The following is a 22016-nucleotide window of genomic DNA, read 5'->3' as shown; positions in this document are numbered from 1 at the left end:
AAAAAGTGACACACTGGGTAAGAAACAAAATCCTACAATCTGCTGCTTACAAGAAACACATTTAAATAACAAAGACATACACAAAATAAAACTAAGGAGACAAAAAAATTTATTATGCATCAAATGAATCCCCAAAAAGCAGGAATTGCAATCATGCTATCTGACAAAGTAAAAGCAAACATTCAAATAATACAAAGGGATAAAAGAAGGAAATTATATTATGCTGAAAGGAAGCACAGACAACAAAATATATTAGCAATAATAGTAGTAATAAACTTAAATGTACCAAATGCCTTAACGTACAAATTCATAAAGGTAATATCAGAGCCACAAGATGACTTAAGACAGTTATACCACAGTGATAGGAGACTTCAATATCCCTCTTTCAATTTTGGATCAGTCTAACAGAAAGATAAACTAAATGGAACAAATTGCTGGGGAAAGTAGAGTTCAGATTTAAATCATTGTCTAGCTAGTATCAGATATATACATACATATATGTGTGTACGCATATACATATATGAATACACACACATGTGTGTATATGTATGTGTGTACCAGCACCTCAGAGAACTTTTATAAAAACTGACCATGTACAAGGGCACATAAATATTGCAAGTAAATATAAAAAGGCAGAAATAGTTACATCCTTATAGACCATAATGTAATAAAAAGAGTAATCAGTTCAGGGAGCACAAAAAATAAAAATGATGCAAAGCCAAGTGGAGATTTAACAATGAAACCCCAAAATAATGAGTGGGTCAAAGAACAAATCATAGAAATAATAACTATGTAAAAGAAAATTATAATGATGAAGCAAAACCTCAAAATTTCTGGGATGCAGTTAAAGCAGTCCTCAAGGGGCAAAATCACATCCTTACAAATACACATCAACAAGATTAAAAAAGGGAAAGTTAATGAACTGAATATATATTTTTAAAAGTTAAAAAGTCAACAAATAAACCCATAATAAGCACAAAAGAGGAAATATTTGAAATCAGGAAGGAAATCCTAGGGAGATTATAAAACCAAAAGCCAATCTTCTGAAAAGACGATTACAACTGATAAACTCTCAGGGCAGCTAGATGGTGTGCAGCTGATAGAGTGCCAACCCTGAAGTGAGGAAGACTCTCCTTCATAAGTTCAAATCTAGTCTCAGACATTTATTAGCTGTGTGATCCTAGACAAGTCACTTAACCCTATTCTCCTCAGGTCTTAATCTGTAAAATGAAAAAGGAAATGGAGAAGGAAATGGCAAACCACTCCAATATCTTTGCCAAGAAAACTCCAAATGGTTTTTCTGTATTTCTTTCACAAAATGACTTATATAGAAATGTGTTTTATGTCACTACACAAATATAACATACATCAAATTGCTTTCCTTCTCAATTGGGGGGGAAAGAGAATTTGGAACTCAAAATCTAAAGAGAAAAGAGTGTTAAAATTGTTTTTACATGTAACTGAGAAAAATATAAAATATTAAGTGAGTTAATGCCCATTCAGTGAATAGGCCTCTTTAAGAAGCAGTCAGGGGATGACCCCTTCAAATAGAAAAGAAAAAATAAATAAATAAAGATGGGAGGGGCCTCAGGACCCTCCTGGTTGTTGTTTCAAAAATAAACAATTACTACTGACATTCACTGTAAGCCAGGAGAGTCCCAAAAATAGCCATTGAGTGGAGCTTGGGCAGCAACCCATTGTTGTTCAATTTATGGTCTTCAGTTTGCCCTGGGTATGAGGGCAGGGCAGGGGAGGGGGAGGAAGGGCAGGGGAGGGGAGGGAGAATGGAGTGTGTGTGAGAGAAAGAGAGAGAAAGAAAGAAAGAAAGAAAAATATAAGGAAAGCAAGAAAGACAGGAAAGAAATCTAGCCAGTAAACCCCAAGTTAACTGGCAGCTTCTGGCCATCAAAATTTACTTTCTTTAGGGGAGAGAGAGAGGTTGAGAGGAGCTGAGTTACCCAGTTAGTTGGGTCTCCATTTAGGCAGCTCGGTTTACTCACAGGTTGTGTTTGTCCTTCGTTTTTGAAAAGGACCATGACATCAGAGAAATGATGACAAGACTTGCACATGACTTTGTTTTGAGTGAGGGAGGGGTGAAAAAGCCGAATAGAGTCACAAAGAGTTGGACACAGCTGAAAAAGCAACTCAAAAAAAACAACAAATTCTGATTAAAAAGAAGAGAGCAGAAAATGAAATTAATAAAATAGCAAGTAAGCAAGGTGAAATCACTGTAAAACAAGAAATAAAAAGAATAATCAGAATGCATTCTGCACCATTATAAATTTAAAAAAAGTAAAGGCACAAAGAAAATAGAGGATTATCTTCAAAAATATGAAATACTCAAACTATCAGAAGACTAGATAGATATCTTAAATAATCTGATATCAGAAAAGGAAACAGATCTAGTTATAAAGAAAGTACCAAAGGAAAAAAAAAAACTCCTGGTTCTGATAGTCCCAGGAAAACACCATCAAATTTTTAAAGAATAGTACAAATTATCCTCAAAAACTAAGAAAGTACCCTATCAGAATCCTTTTACAAGAGAAATATAATCCTAATATCTAAACCAGGGAAAGATAAAGCACAGAAAGAAAACTATGTGCCAACATAATTAGTGAACACTGACTAAAAAATATTAAACAAAACCCCACCATACTACAGCAATTTATCCAAGAAATCATTTATTTTAACCAAGTAGGATTTAAACCAGGGATGCCTCATAGTTCAACATTAGGAATATTGCCAATATAATCAACTAGATTAAAAACATTCAAAATCACATGATCATATCAATAGATATATATAAAAGGCCTCTGATAAAACAAAACTTCTATGCTTAAAAAAAGAAAAACCTTACAAAGTATAAAGGAACTATTTTTTAATGTCACAAAAATCATCTATCTAAAACCAAAAGCAAGTTATCAAATGCAGTGGACATACACAAAAACCTTTTCTAATAAATACAGGAGTAAAGCAAGGATGTCCACTTTTATTTGATATAGTTCTAGAAATGTTAGCAACAGCAGTAAGATAAGAAAAAGAAATTAAAGGCAAAAAGATAGACAAAGAGGAGATAAAACTATTCCTATTTGCTGATAATATGATGGTCTACTTGGGAAATCCTACAGAATCAACAGAGACTCATTGAGACAATAGCTTCAACAAAGTTGCAGACTACAAAGTAAATCCCCAAAAATCAACAATATTTTTACACAATAATAACAAAACACAAAAAGCAATAATATAAGAGTAAATTCCATTCCAAATTACTACAAAATGCAAAAAATATATGAGAATTAGCCTACCAAAACATATAAAAGACTTGTATGTATTAAATGACAAAGTATAAAGAACTTAAATGGTTGGGGATATATTTAGCACTCCTGGCTAGGTCAATATAATAAAAATGACAGTATTATGAAAATTTATTTTCACTTTTAATGCTAAATCAAGCAAACTACCAAGGTGATACATGGCAGAATTTGATGAAATAATAAAATTCATGTGGAAAAACAAAACTTCTAAAATATCATAAAAAGAAACAGGAATAAATGCGGAACAGAACTCCATACTTCAAACCATATTATAAAGCAGCAGTCATATTAAACCATCTGATATTTAAAATGGAAAGATATATCAATGGTACAAACTAGATATGAGAGAATCAGAAACATCAGAACTCAATAATCCAGTATTTCATAAAGTAGAAAATATAAATTACCTAGGCGGGGAAAAAAAACTTATTTGATAAAAACTGCTGGGTAAACTGGAAAGCAATCTGGCAGAAATGAAGTTCAGACCAAAACCTTATACCATATTGCACAATGCAGTCTAAATGGATACAAAATCTTAATATTATACTATAAAAAATGAGAAGTGAAAAATTTAATTCTAACAGTTACGGATAGGAGATGTATTCTTAACCAAACAAGAGACAGCAGCAACTACAACAAAAGATAAAACAGAAAACTTTGACTACTTGAAACTGAAAAGTTTCTGCACAAACAAAATTAATACACTAGGATAAGAAAAGTGGTAGAATGTGGGGGGAAAAAATCTCTGTATCAAATTTCTCTAAGAGTTTATAAAAAAATAAAAATGCATGTACATATGTCCATCTATAGATACATATAAAACACCATTCCCCAAAAGATAAGTGATCAAAGGATATGAAGAAAGACCTCAAAAGTATTGTAAAGAATTTATAACCACATAAAAGAATGCTCTAAGTCACTAAAAATAAGAGAAATGAAAATCAAAACAACCCCGAGGTTCTACCCTATATCCTAACAACTGGCAAAAATTTTAATAATAGTGACAATCAATGTCTGGACCCTGTTTGCCTCAGTTCCTCATCTGTAAAATGAGCTGGAGAAGGAAATGGCAAACCACTCCAGTATCTTTGCCAAGAAAACCACAAAAGGGGTCATAAAGACCTGGACATGACTAAAACAACCCAACAACAAAATACAAGAGATATGATTAAACAGGGGCAGCTGGGTGGTGTAGTGGATAGAGCTCCAGGTCTGCAGTCAGGAAGACCAGAGTTCAAATCTGGCCTTAGACACTCGCTAGCTGTGTGATACTGGACAAGCCACTTAGCCTTGCTTGCCTCAGTTTCTCATCTGAAAAATGAGTGGAGAAGGAAATGGCAAAGCACTCCAGTATCTTTGCCAAAAGAACCCCAAATGGGGTCACAAGGAGTCAGACAAAACTGAAATGATTCAACAACAAATGTGGGATGGGTTATGGAATGCCAAGAACAGTAATTATATTTTTAGTGGAGCTGTGAGATGATATAATTAGTTTGAAAAGCAATTTCGAATTCTGCTTTAGGGAAATATGTCGATATCCTTTAAATTAAGAGGGCATGGAGGCTCTATGACATAATAATTATCTTCAAGTACTCAAAGAGGACCTGACAAAAACAACTTTAATTGTATCTACTTGGACCAAAGCAGAATGAATCTTATCCATTGTTCATATGACTGCCCTTTGAGTACTCAAAGACAAGTATTATGTCACAGACTCAGAATTTTGGAGTTGGAATGGTCTTTCATTGTTAAATTTAATGGCCTTTTCTTAGGTCTCATCCTTTATTTTTCTGCAGCGGTTGATATCAATGACAAACTACTCCAGAGTATCCACTCCTCTGGACTTTGTTTATGTTGGACACTACTCTGTCGTGGTTTTCTTCTTATCTGTCAGAACAGTCATTCCCAATTTTTTCCCTCCAAAATCATCATTCATATCCCACCCCATGTACACTGGTCTATCCTAGGGCTATCACTTGGGCCCTCTTCTCCTTTCTTTGCACAAACTCTTGGAAAGCTCATAAGCTCAAATATCATCTACACTGATAAATCCCGAATCTACATATCAGCCCTCATCTCTCTCCATATTTCCAGTCCTACAACTCTGTTTGACAAATCAAATTCAACATGTGGATAATGGAATTCATTATTTTTCTTTTAAAACTACCTTTTCCAAAATTCCCTATTTCTATGGAGGATACCATCATCCTTTAAAGTCAAAGATGCTTTTAGCCTACACAATTCACTCCAGAATCATTCACCACCAGTCCCTTACACAAGGAGTTGCCCAAGTCTTGTCAAGTCTACCCCCTCAAAATTTCTCCAGAATCCCCTTCTCTCCACTCGCATCAAGAACATCTTAATCTATGCCATCCTTCATTACCTCTCATCTTGACTTTTAATTGTCTTCCTGCAACCAGTATCTTCTCTTTCCAAGTCAATCGCCACACAGTTGCCAAACTGTTCTTCTTAAAATGCCGGTCTGACTATGTCTCTTACCTACGCAACAAACTTTAGTGGCTTCCTATGGTCTTTACAAGAAAATACATACCCCTCTGATTGGCATTTAAAAGTGCTTTAAGATCCAATTAAAGCCCTTCCCCCCTCAGGCTGAATACATATTATTCCTACTCTATATTCTTGCCTAACTGGTCTATTTGCTATTCCCAATACACAATATTCCATCTCCCACCTTTGTGCCTTGTTCAGACTGTTCCCCCATGCCTAAAATGTTCTTCCTTCTCATCTCTACTTCTTGGAACCCCTAGTTCCTTTTAAAACTTTAAATGCCATCTCCTTTAAAAGGTCTTCTTTGACTCTCCCAGTTACTAGTGCCCTACCTCACACAAATCACTGTGTATTTATTTTGTATATAACCCATGTTTTGTGAACATGGTACATATCCCTTTGTGTAAGTCCCTTGAGGTAAGGGGCTATTTTGTTTTTAGTCTCTGAATTCCTAGTACCTAGTAGAGCACCTGTCACTTAATACTTAATGATTGACTAACTGGAAAGGATCTCAGAGAACACCTAGTCCAAGCTATATCTGAATAAGAATCCCCACTTACAGTCAATAAAGGATAATCACTGAACTTTTGCCTGAAACTTCCATTGATGGGAGGCCATTACCTCCCACAATAATTCATTCCACCTTGGGTCGCTCTACCTGCTACTCAAATAATAAATAGTGTAATTCTAGTTCTGCCACCTACAGCTAAAGTGAGTAAGTTTAATCCACTTTCCATACAACAGTATTTCAAATAGCTGAAGGCACCTAGCTGCCTCTAATTTATTTTTGTATTTTACAAACTGTCTTTACAAATATTGTCTCCTTTTAGTTGAATAGTCTCTTCATATACATTGTTGTTGATCAATTATTTGTTGGGTTTAGCTATTAAACCAGCTCTGAATCCAGGTCCTTCCACTTCAAATCCAGAACTCCTTCAACTGTGTCCTACTGCCTCTTAATAATAACTGATATTTATTTAGCACTTCAAAATTTACAAAGTGCTTTAAATGTTATTTCACTGATCCTTACAACCATGTGAAATTGAGTACTATGATAAAGATATCTTTATATCCATCTTCACTTTATAGATAATAAATCTGAGGGAAGAGAGGGAAAGTGATTTTTAAGATTATAACCAAGTTCTTCTTGACTCCAAGGGACTCCAGAAGGACAGGCTGCCATGACATGTATAAATTACTATTATCAATCAGTCAATAGGGATATATTAAGTGCTTACTTAATATCCAGTCCAGTGTAAGTACAAGGGGATACAAAGAAAACAAAAACATAGCCCCAGTTCTCAAAGAGCCCACATTCTAATCTTGTACATACAAACAACTACGTTCATACAAATACTGACACCACTGATAAAACCCTACACAAGAATTCAAGCAGTTCAATTCTAGAAAGGATGGTTACAAATACATTATTTTGTAACAACAGGTTTTCCTAATTATAGTAATGAAAACTCAGCAGGTCACCTGAAAGATTTCTGAATCTAAAAGCATTTATAAATCAAAATAGAGCTATTCTGAATTTATAGGTAAGCAAGGGATAGCAGCATTTAGGGTTACTACCAGACAGCCACTAACTGCTAATGCATTTAAAGTATCTGCGGTCATAAGGACACTAACTATGCCAAGCAATACATTTGGGAGACTAAAAAAAAAACATAAATCATATGTTCTTGACCTTTTGGATAAATTATCTTTGGTTAGATAAAGTAGATTGATGGCCTTGTCAAATCTTGGTAGGAAAACACAGGAAGACAATCTTTTATTAAGAATCTCATATGCAAAATATGTCATTATATTTCAGCACTTCAAGTTGTCCCTTTTCCCACTTGTTCTAACCCTTTCTGACAGCATATCTAAATACTCTGATTTTAGAGGTGTTTAAGTCTAAGCTTACAATTCATGTATTATAAAATTAAAGTAAATCACAGCATAATAGAAGAAAAAAATTTTGTTTTGCGTTGTTACAGAAGTCACTTTTATAATATTACTTAAATGACATCCACACCAGGCTAAGAACAAAATTTCTGATTTACTATTTTCTCTATGACCTTGAACAGATTTGTACATCAATTTCTCCTTAAGTGAGATCATAGAGAAAATATTGCCCATTAAATGGCTAAGAAAATTAATAAGTTACAATATCTAAGTTTAGAACTATGAATTCTGAAACACATTTATTTGATGAGAGAGTGGGGAGGATTGAGAAAGGGGTAATAATTGAAGAAGCACAGATGTAGTCTGGGAATTAATGTGTGTTCATCCTTCGCCAAAGGCCAAAGAAGACCATGCCATCAGAGAAATGATGACACAACTTGCACTTGACTTTTTTTTTTTTTTGAGTGAGGGAGGGCTGTGCAAGGTCACCAGCCTCACTTCTCCTCCAGAACCATCTGAATCCAGTGACCAGACAGATATTCATCAGGAATACTGGAGATGACCCAGGATGAGGCAATTGGGGTTAAGTGACTTGTCCAAGGTCACACAGCTAGTGAGTATCAAGTGTCTGAGGTAAGATTTGAACTCAGGTCCTCCTGACTCCTGCACTGATGCTCTATCCACTGCACCACCAAGCTGCCCAGCTGGGAATTAATAGTGATTTTCTTAATGAAGTTCCAATCTCTTTTTAAAGATACTCTACTGATTTAGGGCATTTCAGAGACACTATCTAAAACTCTGAAGATGCCTCCCTCTAAGGCACCATTTTCTGAGGAAGTTTTTTCTTAAACTATTTAAAATATTCCCATTTCTTCCAAAAACTAAACTTTTGAAGTGTCCAAAAGGAATAATTAACTACACAGTCAAATCTCCTTTCAGTATTTTGTTCTTAAAAATGACATACAAGGTATAAAGCCATCATGCACTCTCAAGGCCACTCAAAGAACTATCTTATTGTTTCATACTCAAGCTCTAAAAGCAATAACCAATCTTGTTCTCTTTTTCATATGTTTTCAGAACTTAATTTCTAATCCATTCTAATATACTCTAGGTTTACTCTATAATTTTAAAATCAAAAGAATTTGTGTTCAGTCACTAGGAGCACAAAGCTATAGACTTTGGGTTTTGAACAGCATGTACCTTCCACCCCGTTCCCATGTTTTCATTAAACAGACTTACTTAGGAAACATACCTGTTGAAGTTAATGTCTGGGTAACTAGAATATTCAGATTTCATCTTAGCATTTCGGCGTGGAAACGTGCAAAAGAAAGCATTAGCTAAAAGACTAGCAATCTGCTCTTGTGACATTGTGATGGAGTGATTCATCTTCTGTTTCAGTAGAGGTATTGGCTGGCACAGCAAATAAAAACACAAAAGAGAAGAGCAATAATTAGTTTAGCAATTTCAGAAACAGGAGTACAAAATTACATTTGCTAAATTAGGGTAGGACTAATTTTGGACCACTCCTGGGTTCTTAAATCAGCAGTATCGTTAAAATTTAGGACTATTTATCCTGGAAGACTGGAAAAATGTTCTCATTTAATGGATTGCAGATTTCTAATCAATAATAATAACAGTGAAGAGAACACAAAGCAGTGCTTATCAGTGAAAAACAAGACTGGGAAAGCAATAAAGATGAAACACAACATTACACGTCATTTAAAAAACAAAACTGAAGACTAAACAGAAAAAGGTAATACTGAGGTTAACAATTATAATTTTGATCTTGTTCTCACTTTGGTTAAAAAAATTGAGATACAGAAATTCCAATATTGAGATCTATAAAATAAAATTGCTATAATTTTGGAGAAAATATCTTAGCCATAACATCTTAATAGCTTTCTTCTTCCAATCTAAACTAGTATTTACTAAATACCTACTCTTTACTTCATGAAGGTAGTTTGTTACATTGCTAAAAATTAAGCAAATAATTGAAAAGAACAGAATAAATATCATTAAACAGAATCATTTGCAATTTATGATCAGATGGGATATCCCTAAAGAGCAGAGCGTCCCCAAAGGGAGGCTGACAGCACGGCGGCCTCAACGCTGAGGTGGAGTAGAGGCAAATTATTTAAGTTCCATGATTCAGTTCCCTTATCTGGAAAGTGTCCCTGCCCCACCTATCTTACAGGGTCAGTGTAAGAGTTAAGTGAGATAATGGTATTGTAATTATATCAATGAGAGATAAATGTCAGGAAATCAGCACTGAGCATTTTTCACAGAGAACTCTCAGATTTAAAATATTTTTCTGAGTCAAAATCTAATTATGTTGAACACGTTTTTTCAGTATGCTCTGGAAGAACCAAACACTCTACTCGGTACATTTTTACAGCATTTAAAATATTTTTAAAATAGTAAATGTTTTTTACAATGAAAATTTTTAAGTATCACAGAATATCTGAAAGCAAAATCTGAATTATCCAACACACACACACACACACACACACACACACACACACAAATTATCACGTGTACAGCAGAGGTGTCAAACACACAGCCCATAATACTAGTGTGTACAGGTCCCAGCAGATTAAAATGTAACTGGGAAATATTTAACAAAATAAACAAAAAAGAGCAATATTAATATGTGGTTTTAAGTCAATATGAGGCCTGCAGGGATGCTTACGTATGGCTCAGTGGCTGTAGCTTGCATTTGAATTTGATAACACTAGTGTAAAGGAGAGACAGCCAGCTTTGAAGTCAAGAAAGTCTAGGTTCTTCTCACCTCTGATAGTTACTGGGTGTGCGATGCTGGGCAAAGCATTTAACCTCTCAGGGTTTTAGGCAACTCTTTAGGACTAGAAGTTGCTGAGAAGGTGGCAATCTACACTGGTAGAGAGAGTTTCCTCACTTGGGAGTTCCTTATATGAAAGAAATCACAAGTCCTGTCCCCTATCTCTATCCCTACTAAAATTATATTCAATAAAAGTGTTTTCCCCTCTTCTTTCCACTAACTCCCAGCACTAAAAATACAGAATGTTGCTACACATCACACATAAAGGAAACACTGCAAATAACACGGAATAACTCTCCTGGAATATGGGTCCAAATCAATAACCAAAACTATATCTGAGGAAAGAGAAGAAATGTTATAATATACAGTTTTCTTTTTAAACCACAAGAAAAACATATTTGCATAATTAAAGCCTGCTAGAAGGAAAACTATTAAAACTAGCTGTTTAAATATTTCAAAAGAAAAATTAAAAGAAGTAACCCAAAACATTTTTATCACATTATCAATAACCTTCCCTCTTGGAAATCACCATTTCTAACAAGAGGGAAACAGATGCTTCTATTGATCTCGAATATTTTAACGCCATTTTATGGCTACTCAATCTGTTATAAAAGTCAAATCTTATTTTTGAAAATATGACCAATATTCTCTTCACTAGCTCAGAACACATCTAAATATTCATTAAAAAAAATTTTCTTAGCACCAAACCTGAGAGAAAAGGTGAAATTAGTACTCATATGTCAAGGGTTAAATTAGCTTAAAGACAGTTATTCCCTTCTCCTTCAAAAATTACCTTTACTTTATAGGAAATACTAATCTTTTCTAGATTCAAAGTAAAATACCTCCATTAACCTTAGCATGGATTTCACAGCTTATGTATTTAGTGAGATTTTTTAAAATGCCTATCCTATAAATAAAAATGAATTACAAAAATGTGATGACTATTGACCTGGATCATATAAGTCTCTCAAAAAATCTCTCTGCCTATCCCTTCACCTTCTTCCATTGCTTCCCTTCTGAATTTAGTTTAAAGCCACCATAATATAATAAATCTTTAACATTTAATGAAACTACATTATTTTTCTTGACAGGAGACATATTTTGGGAAAAGATACTTAGCTTTATAAAAAATACATTCTTCATTTTACACAGTAGGAATTAACTTGAGATATTTTTCCAATTAATAATACCTATGGAATAACAAAATAAATCTCAATTAGATTTAGATGCCAGGAAATCACTCATTTCACCTTAGTCTTTAACCAGGTCCCTTCCCTTAGGTTAGGATCTAAAATTAATTTGTTTTAGAGTCTATTTTAGAATTCTTACGTAAAACAAGGAAAATTTTCTACCTCGAGAGATTTGGAAGGATTAACAATTGATACTATAAGGCATAATGTGATGATACAATGTATACATTCAGCTTTGTGGTGTTTAACCCTGAATGACAATAATAGTCCCCTAAAACATAAAGTACCTGTTTTGCAAAATTTTTGCATGAAAAAAAAAAGTCTTCCATATTGGAAAATTTTAAATAGCTTAATAAATTCCTGGTTTGGCAAATTATATTCTAAATAAGCTATTACCTGGCATAAAAATGTGCACATTTCTCATTGTATTTTTCTTGTGACTTGATAGCAAATATGCTTACTGGGCTGGTAAGAGAACTAGAAGCAAACTCAATTCAAAATCCTCTTAACTGACATTCCATAAAGCTCAGACAGGAAGAGGAAACAGAGGGAAAAACAAAAGAAGAAAAAAATTAAACACATTGATCTGTAAGACAGGAAGAAGAACTCACATCAATCATCTTTCAATGTAGTAAAGCATTAGAACGAAGCCAGAAAATCTGTTAAGAGGCATTAGGAGTCAGGATGTTATCCAGTACACTGGTTTATGTTGTTTGTTTACGCTATTTTAAAAGTCAAATGGCTGGGGGGGCGGAGCCAAGATGGCGGAGTAGAAAGACGCACATACACATAGCTCTGAACCCACAACCCACAGAATGGCTAGAGGGGACCAACTCACGGTGAATTCTGCACCCAGAGGCCACGGAATATTGGAGCGAGGGAGATTTCTGTTCCGGAGAGACCTGCAAACCTCTCGTGGGGGGTCCTTCGTGCTGCGGACTGGGAGCTGAGGGCAGCCCTGCCGTAGTCGCGACACCGTGAGGAAAAGATCCGAGCGGGCTTCAGGGACGGGATCTCCAGCGGTGGCACAAGCCCCTCCACCCACAGGTGACGGGGGTCGGTGAGAGAGTCTCTTTGGCGGGTCGAGAGGGGAGTGGGGTGCCCCCATGGCTCGGGCCCCCCTGGGAGATAGAAGCTGACAGGCGGCTGCAGACAGGGGCTCCCCAAGGGCTGCAGACAGGGGCTCCCCAAGCGGGCGGGAGCCTGAATCCATTGTGGAAGGTCTGTACATAAACCCCCTGAGGGAACTGAGCCTGAGAGGCGGCCCTGCCCCACCTGACCACCTGAACTTAATTCTCACACTGAATAGCAGCCCCGCCCCTGCCAAAAGCCCTAAGGCAGGAAGCAGCATTTGAATCCCAGTCCCCAAACGCTGGCTGGGAGGACCAGGAGGCGAGGTGGGTGTGAGGAAAATATTCAGAGGTCAAATCACTGGCTGGGGAGAATGCCCAGAAAAGGGAAAAGAAATAAAACTATTGATGGCTACTTTCTGGGAGAACAGACATTTCCTCCCTTCCTTTCTGATGAGGAAGAACAATGCTTACCATCAGACAAAGACACAGAAATCAAGGATTCTGTGTCCCAGCCCACCCAATGGGCTCAGGCCATGGAAGAGCTCAAAAAGAATTTTGAAAATCAAGTTAGAGAGGTGGAGGAAAAACTGGGAAGAGAAATGAGAGGGATGAAAGAGAAGCATGAAAAGCAGATCAGCTCCCTGCTAAAGGAGAACCAAAAAAATGGTGAAGAAATTAACACCTTGAAAACTAGCCTAACTCAATTGGCAAAAGAGGTTCAAAAAGCCAATGAGGAGAAGAATGCTTTCAAAAGCAGAATTAGCCAAATGGAAAAGGAGATTCAAAAGCTCACTGAAGAAAATAGTTCTTTCAAAACTAGAATGGCACAGATGGACGCTAAGGACTTTATGAGAAAGACAGATATCACAGAACATAGTGAGAAGATTGGAAAAATGGAAGATAATGTGAAATATCTTATTGGAAAAACAATTGACCTGGAAAATAGATTTAGGAGAGACAATGTAAAAATTCTGGGACTACCTGAAAACCATGATCAAAAGAAGAGCCTAGACATCATCTTCCATGAAATTATCAAGGAAAACTGCCCTGAGATTCTAGAACCAGAGGGCAAAATAAATATTCAAGGAATCCACAGAACACAGCCTGAAAGAGATCCAAAAAGAGAAACTCCTAGGAACATTGTGGCCAAATTCCAGAGTTCCCAGGTCAAGGAGAAAATATTGCAAGCAGCTAGAAAGAAACAATTCAAGTATTGTGGAAATACAATCAGGATAACACAAGATCTAGCAGCTTCTACATTAAGGGATCAAAGGGCATGGAATAGGATATTCCAGAAGTCAAAGGAACTAAAACCAAGAATCACCTACCCAGCAAAACTGAGTATAACACTTCAGGGGAAAAATTGGTGTTTCAATGAAATAGAGGTCTTTCAAGCATTCTTGATGAAAAGACCAGAGCTGAAAAGAAAATTTGACTTTCAAACACAAGAATGAAGAGAACCATGAAAAGGTGAACAGCAAAGAGAAGTCATAAGGGACTTACTAAAGTTGAACTGTTTACATTCCTACATGGAAAGACAATATTTATAACTCTTGAAACATTTCAGTATCTGGGTACTGGGTGGGAGTACACACACACACATGCACACATGCACACATACACAGAGACAGAGTGCACAGAGTGAATTGTAGAGGATGGGATCATATCTTAAAAAAAAAAAATGAAATCAAGCAGTGAGAGAAATATTGGGAGGAGAAAGGGAGAAACTGAATGGGGCAAATTATCTCTCATAAAAGAGGCAAGCAAAAGACTTATTAGTGGAGGGATAAAGAGGGGAGGCAAGAGAAAAACATGAGGTCTACTCTCATCACATTCCACTAAAGGAAAGAATATAATGCACACTCATTTTGATAGGAAAACCTATCTCACAATACAGGAGAGTGGGGGACAAGGGCACAAGCAGGGTGGGGGGGAGGATAGAGGGGAGGGCATGGGGAGGAGATTGCAATCCGAGGTCCACACTCATGGGGAGGGAAAGGATCATAAGAGAATAGAAGTAATGGGGGACAGGATAGGATGGAGGGAAATATAGTTAGTCCTATACAACACAACTAGTATGGAAATCATTTGCAAAACTACACAGATTTGGCCTATATTGAAATGCTTGTCCTCCAAAGGGAAGGGGTGGAGAGGGAGGGAGCTAAAGAAGTTGGAACTCAAAGTGTTAGGATCAACTGTATTGTTCTTACCACTAGGAAATAAGAAATACAGGTAAAGGGGTATAGAAAGCTATCTGCCCCTACAGGACAAAAGAGAAGATGGAGACAAGGGCAGAGAGGGAGGATAGAAGAGAGAGCAGATTGGTCACAGGAGCAATTAGAATGCTTGGGTTTGGGGGGGGAGGGGAGAAAAGGGGAGAAAATTTGTAACCCAAAATTTTGTGAAAATAAATGTTAAAAGTTAAATTAAAAAAAAAAAGTCAAATGCTTTAAATCCTTTAATATGTTTTGGAAAAAAGTCAAGTCATTTGGAAACTGTGTTAAAAAAAAAAATTAGAGATTGATCCTCTGAATAAACAGGCTTCTGATAGCTTTAAATTGAAGTTCAAAAATTGAACATTGCATGTGTACCATTACAGATGCATTTTCTCATCTATCACCAATTATGAAAGAACAATTTTTCAAGAAACATTTCCTCTACTAACCTTTTGACCGTAGTTATAGGAAATGAATTTGTTTGTAAGGAATTCCAAGCCACTCAAGCCTAGATTAACTTACCTGAGTGCAAATATCTGGCAGACAAAGGGCTAATTTCACCATATCGGGCAGGATGGACTGACATAAATGCTGTGCCTCTGCTTCTTCCAGGACCTACAAACCAACAAGAAACTTTACTAGGTCAGGATCAACCAATGTGTTTTTATTACACAATGTGTAATTATTACACAAAACCATAAAGATGACCTTTTCCTTTTCACAGACGTTATCAAGTATTCTAATACTGTTTTAGCTTTGTCTTTGCATGCCCAGCACCTGGGAGGAGAGGGAAAGGAATATATATTTATGTAGTAACTACAGCTATATACATGCCAAGCACTGTGCTAAGTACTTTACAAGTATTTCATTTGATCCTCACAACAACCCTGCAAAATAGGGGCTATTAGGATCCCCAACTTACCGTTGAGAAAAATAAGGCAAACAGAAGTTAAGTGACATGGCCAGGGTCACAAAGTGTCTTGAGGCTAGACATGAACTCAGGTCATCCTGATTCCAGGCCCAGCGTACTAGGCCCATCCAGTACAGTGCCCCAGAAGCAATATGTAAAACATATGCTCAACATCTCCATCACTGACACTGAAAACCTTTCTTTGGCTCTCTTTCAGAGTCACTTGGGTACCAAGTTTTGACTGTTCTAGATCTACACATCTTTTCCATGTATCCTTTCTGTCTCCTCAATACCCTTAGTCCAGTCCGAGTCCATTTTCTTTGACTATTGCAATAAACTCCTGGAAAAAATATACCTAATGACAATCATAGCATATACTCCCAGAGGTTATCCAGCCTCTGCCTCTTCTGAAAAGCTCAAGGAAGGGGAGCCCCACAACCTCCCAAGAGAACCCACACCCACTTTGGGAAGCTCTGCTTTACTCATTTTTCTTTGTTTAGATCTGTCAATTCCCAGCTGTTTACAAATATAGTCCAAGGTAAGGGACAAAATGTCAGTTATCTAAAGATCAGTAATGAAATAGAGGATAGCACAGATGAGTTGTTCATACACAGGCCCTCTGCAAAGGCCTCGTTTCCTTTGCTCTTAGTAACAGGGTCAAGAGAAAATTCAGCAACATCAACTTAGTGAATTATCTCCACTTACTCAAGTTGGCTGAATTAGGTGGAGGTGGAGAGAGACAGAGAGAGAGAGAGAGAGAGAGAGAGAGCATCTGTGTGTGTGTCTGTGTGGAGTAGAAAAGGAGGTAAAATGAGTGTAAATAAAATAATCATAAAAAACCAAACAGAATTTCAGCAGAACTTTGGTTCAGGATTTGATTTTAAGTCATAAGCTGCTCCAACAACAAAATGATAGGAACATTTAAGATGCCTGAAAGGAGGGATGGGTTTGATTTTTTTCATTATGCCATTAGTGCCTATTACAGTGCCTTTCACAGAGTAGGCTCTTAATAAATGTAGGTGAATTACTGGTTTAATGTGAAGAATTAAAAATGGTCCTTGCTATAAAGAAAGAGTATGTAAGACACACACTTTTAAAAGTTTTGTCTTTATGCACTTAAATATATGGGAAAGAAGTCTCTTCATCAAATTTTTCTGATAAGCATTTGGTAACCAAGACATAAAAACAATTAACAGATATATATATATGGGTATATTATGTATATATATGCATTTGTTTCTATACACACAGACACACACACACACACACACACACACACACACACACACACACACACACACACACACACACACACCCCAAAAGCCATTCCCCAAAAGATAAGTGATCTAAGGATATAAAAACACAATTCTCAAAAGAACGACAAACTATTAACAACCACATGAAAAAACAGATCCAAGAGAGTAATGATAAAAGAAATACAAATCAAAACAAGCCTAGGTTTCACACCTTGCACCCTCTATATTGGCAAACATGACAAAGTAACAGAACAATGAATGAAAGAAGAGTCATGGAAAGACAGGCCCACTGGTCCACTGTTGGTAGAACTGTGAATGAGAAGAACCATTCTGGGAAGCAATTTGGATTTATACAAATAAACTGACTGACCAGGGATTCTACTACAAGGCTTATTCCCTAAAGAGGTCATTGATAGGAAGAAATTTCCCATATACACCAAAATATTTACAGCAGCACTTTTTATGACAGCAAAACAAATACTCACTGATTAGAAAATAGCTAAACAAATTGTGGTACATGAATGTAATGGAATTTTAACGTAATAAGAAATGATGAATATAATGGAATACAGAGAAGCATGGAAAGATTTACATGAATTGAAGCAAAGTGAAGAGAAACAGTAAGACAACATACATAATGACAATACTACTATAATAATATTATTATAATACTGTAAACACAAAGAACCACAAAGAAAAATCAAAAGTTAATGTGAAATTATGAAGAACAAGAATGGTTCAAAACAAGAGATATGAGAAAGTACTCCCCATCCCACTTCTTTGCAGAGGTGGGAGGTCCACAAGGGTAGTATACTGCACACACTTACAGGCTTTTTCAATGTAGTCATCAGTTACACTGATATTTTTCCTTTTTGTCTTAAAAAAATATCTGTTATAAGAGATAACTTAGGAAGAAGAGGGATCTGGAGGGAAATTATGATAAGGTAAAGACAACAAAACATCAACTAAAAACTTATGTCTTAAATATGGGAAATACATTGATACTTTTATTAAATATATTCAAACATTTTCAACCTCAAGACATTTCACCTTAGGTGTCAAACAAGCTGTCAGTTTCTTTCACTCTTCTCATTTGGGTATCTTTCCTTGGTTTTTCCAGGTGACACATGAGTAGCCGTGGCCTTGCTTTGCAGGCTGTCACAGGCTACACAATATCACTTATCTAGTGACACATTACAGCACTGGACTTTTTCAGAACCGTCAGTATTTCAACTATTTGTTAAATGCAATATTTAAAAACTAAATGATAACCACAAAGCAGCCCTCTCTGGAAACAGAATGACAGACGGTAAATAAATACTCAACTCATATTTAAGGTGGAATGAATTACTTTTAAAATGCCAATCAAACCTTCTGTTTTCTGACCTAACAGGAGCATCTACCTTCAACTCCTAAATATTCAAAAAATTATCTTTAAATCAGTGTGTGGCTATATAAGATACTAAAAGCAAAGTATTTCAAAACTGCATTATGTAAGCTGCTTTGGGAGCAAAGATCCAGTTAGTGTTATAAGACAATGAGAATTTATTTACAAAGAGAGGCTTCAGTAAGTACTTCCAAAAGTGATGATCTAAAATACTGTCATTACAAACTAGCATTCTTCATGTAGTAAGGAGAGGATAATTTGAATATCAAGTTAAATGACATATGTACAGGATGATAATATTAGGAAGCTAAGATGAAACATGATAAAAATTCAAGTAAAGGAACCAAAAAAAGAAAAAACATACTAAAACATTAGAGAGTATATTATAAGCAGGTATTTACAGTATAACTCCTTGTTTTCTATTTTCAACTTACCCTACACCAGTTCTAGGCCACCAAATGATTGCCTGCCTCACATTTGAAGGTTAAAGGAGAGGAGACATAAAAGGAATGTTTCTTTTGGACCTGGTACAGTGTAATTTACATTTCCTAATGATATTATATTGGGGCCATTTGGGCTATTTTTCTTCCTAAACCTAGTTTACTTAGAAGGAATGTAACATTAAAAAAAAAACACAAAACTATTCATTCTTTCTATTTCTCTCAACACAGTTATGACTAACCTCACATGAAGATGAGCTAGCAGTTCTAGCCACTTGACATACAGAGGTAGAGATTCAACCTTCCTACAGCAAATGGAAGACATGACCAATTTAATGAAAAACCCCTTTTTTTGTATTTGTCTAAAACATTAATAATGGTTTGTACATCAAACGAGAAAAGCTAAATATTCATTTCCTAGAATATTTAATGAACTTAGTTAACTGAAATAATTCTGTAAATTATGTCTCAAGTATTGAAATCATAATTGTAAGTCAAATTCATTGCTGGCAAACCCAGGAAACCAATATCATCTCAGCTTTAACCAGAAAAATCCAGAATTTTCTCCAAACTGAAGGAGGCTCATATTTAAGTTAATTCAGATATTTATAAAATAACTATCCTTCAAATTTAAATAACTTTAACCTAAAAAAATCTAATCTAAAAAATTCCTATCAGGTATTTCTGTTCAAAAGTAAAATGAAAAGAAAAATTAAATTTTAAAGAGAGGAAAAAATGGTAGCATTGTATTTTGCAGGGAAAAATACTTGGAAAATATTTCTGACATTTATCAAACGAGGGCTGACACTTTGAAGAACAGAAGACAGCAGCTTACAAGAAAACAAATTCATTCTGTTTAGTTTTTTGAAAGCTCATGCAGGTTTTTGACAATCCAACTCCAGAATGATCTCTCAGGTATATCACCCATAAGGATTACGACTTCATTTGAAAATGTTGTTTTTATTGTCTAGTGAGTTTTCAACAAATAGCTGGGGGAAAAATGTTGGTTTTCATATTTTTTAAGGGGAAATGTCAGAAATGAAGAACTAGCAATTATTCATAGATCTAAAAGAAGGTTCTCTGGTTTTCATATTACATCTCCCTTAAAGAAAGAAGGTAAGGAATGAAGATGTAATGGGAAGATGAAGGAAAAAGACTCAGTATCTAGAAAGGACAACAGTGGTGATACACTGGGTAAATATTGTACTAATAAATTATGCCAGTTCTCTTTCTTTTCTTCTTCAAATAACTCTTGAGAACTTTCCCATGAATTTTCAGAGCATCACAAGGATGAGAAAAACTGATCAAAATGGTAATGGATTATTATAAACAGAGGTAAAAAAGACACACATAAGCTTTTGAATACATGCCCTTGCTATTAAGTAAAGAAGACTTTGATTTTAAACATTGTTAATCTAAATAGTGGCATGCAAATATAGTGGAACAAAATAACATAGGTAAATTTATTGACTTAAACACATAGCTTTTTTTATATCTTTAAAAAACTTTTCATATACAATGTCCTCCTTTGGCTGCAACCACTGCTTTTATACATTTCAGTACTGCTTCTGTTAAGATTCCTTACCCCCACACTGTGAAAGGTAGAGGCAAGAAGCATCGCACAAGAGACACCTCTCTTATAGCAAAAGGTTAAATGACTTGCCCAGGGTCACACAACCAATATGTGTCAGAGGCAGGGCTTGAACCCATCTTTCTAACACTGAAACTAGTTTTCTATCCACTATACCATTCTGCCTGTCATCATTTCTTAGACAGGCTTTTTTGTTTATAGTTTTATTTATTTATTTTTAGATTTCCAAATTCATTTCCACAAAATTCTGAGTTCCAATTTTTCTCCCTATCTCTCCCCTCCTCCCCACTCCATAACACCTTGCATTCTGATTATCCCTTTCCCTCAATGTGCCCTCTCTTCTCTCACACCCCACCCTTCCCTTATCTCCATCTTCTCTCTTTTCCTGTAGGGCAAGACAAATTTCTGTACCCCGGAGGGCAAGACAAATTTCTGTACCCCATTACCTGTATTTCTTATTTCCCAGTTATATGCAATAACAATTCTCAACATTTGTTTCTAATACTTTGAATTTCAACTTCTCTCCTTCCCTCTCCACCCATCCCCACTGAGAAAGCAAGCAATTCAATACAGGCTATACATGTATTGTTTTGCAAAAGACTTCCATAATAGTCATGTTGTGTAAGACTAACTATGTTGCCCTCCACCCTACCCTGTCCTCCCCTTTTTTTCCTATTCTCTCATTTGACCATGTCCCTTCCCAAAAGTGTTTACTTCTAGTTACTCCCTTCTCCCATTTGCCCTCCCTTCTATCATCCCCCCTCACCCCACTTGTCCCGTCCTCTACCCTACTTTCCTGTTGTGTAAGGTAGATTTTCATACCAAATTTAGCAAGCATGTTATTCCCTCCTTAAGCCATATGTGAAGAGAGTAAGCTTCACTTGTCCCCTCTCACCTCCTCCCTTTTCTCCTCCACTGAAAAAGATTTTTCTTTTCTCTTTTATGAGTGATAATCTGCCCCATTCCATTTCTCCCTTTCTCATCCCAATATTTTCCTCTCTCACCCCTTAATTTTATTTTTTTATGGATATCATCTCTTCTGATTCAACTCAACCTGTCTGTGTGTGTTGTGTGTGTGTGTGTGTGTGTGTGTGTGTGTGTGTATAATCCCTCCACCTACCCAAATACTGAGAAAAGTCTCAAGAGTTGCAAATATGATCTTTCCATGTAGGAATGTAAACAGTTCAAATTTAGAAAGTCCCTTATGATTTCTCTTTGCTGTTTACCTTTTCATGCTTCTCTTCATTCTTGTGTTTGAAAGTCAGATTTTCTATTCAGTTCTGGTCTTTTCATCATGAATGCTTGAAAGTCCTCTATTTCATTCAATGACCATTGAAGTAGTATACTCAGTTTCACTGGCTAGGGGATTCTTGGTTTTAATCCCAGTTCCTTTGACTTCTGGAATATCATATTCCAAGCCCTTGAATCCCTTAATGTAGAA

General features: G+C 36.0%; 1 protein-coding gene across 2 annotated transcripts in view; it reads right to left on the bottom strand.

The window, feature by feature from the left end:
- PARG (poly(ADP-ribose) glycohydrolase) overlaps positions 1-22016 on the bottom strand; it is a 118758-nt gene that overhangs the window by 55554 nt on the left and 41188 nt on the right. For both annotated transcript variants that reach the window (XM_072627356.1, XM_072627364.1), the window contains 2 exons: positions 15514-15606; positions 8968-9125 (listed from right to left, as the gene is read on the bottom strand). In XM_072627356.1, the coding sequence (XP_072483457.1) occupies positions 8968-9125; positions 15514-15606 (251 nt within the window). The remainder of the gene's footprint in view (positions 1-8967; positions 9126-15513; positions 15607-22016) is intronic.

Source organism: Notamacropus eugenii, chromosome 1 (genome assembly GCF_028372415.1).
Source record: "Notamacropus eugenii isolate mMacEug1 chromosome 1, mMacEug1.pri_v2, whole genome shotgun sequence".
NCBI classification, from domain to species: Eukaryota; Metazoa; Chordata; class Mammalia; order Diprotodontia; family Macropodidae; genus Notamacropus; species Notamacropus eugenii.
Note: the sequence above shows the minus strand (reverse complement) of the source record. Positions and strands in the feature narration are given on the sequence as shown.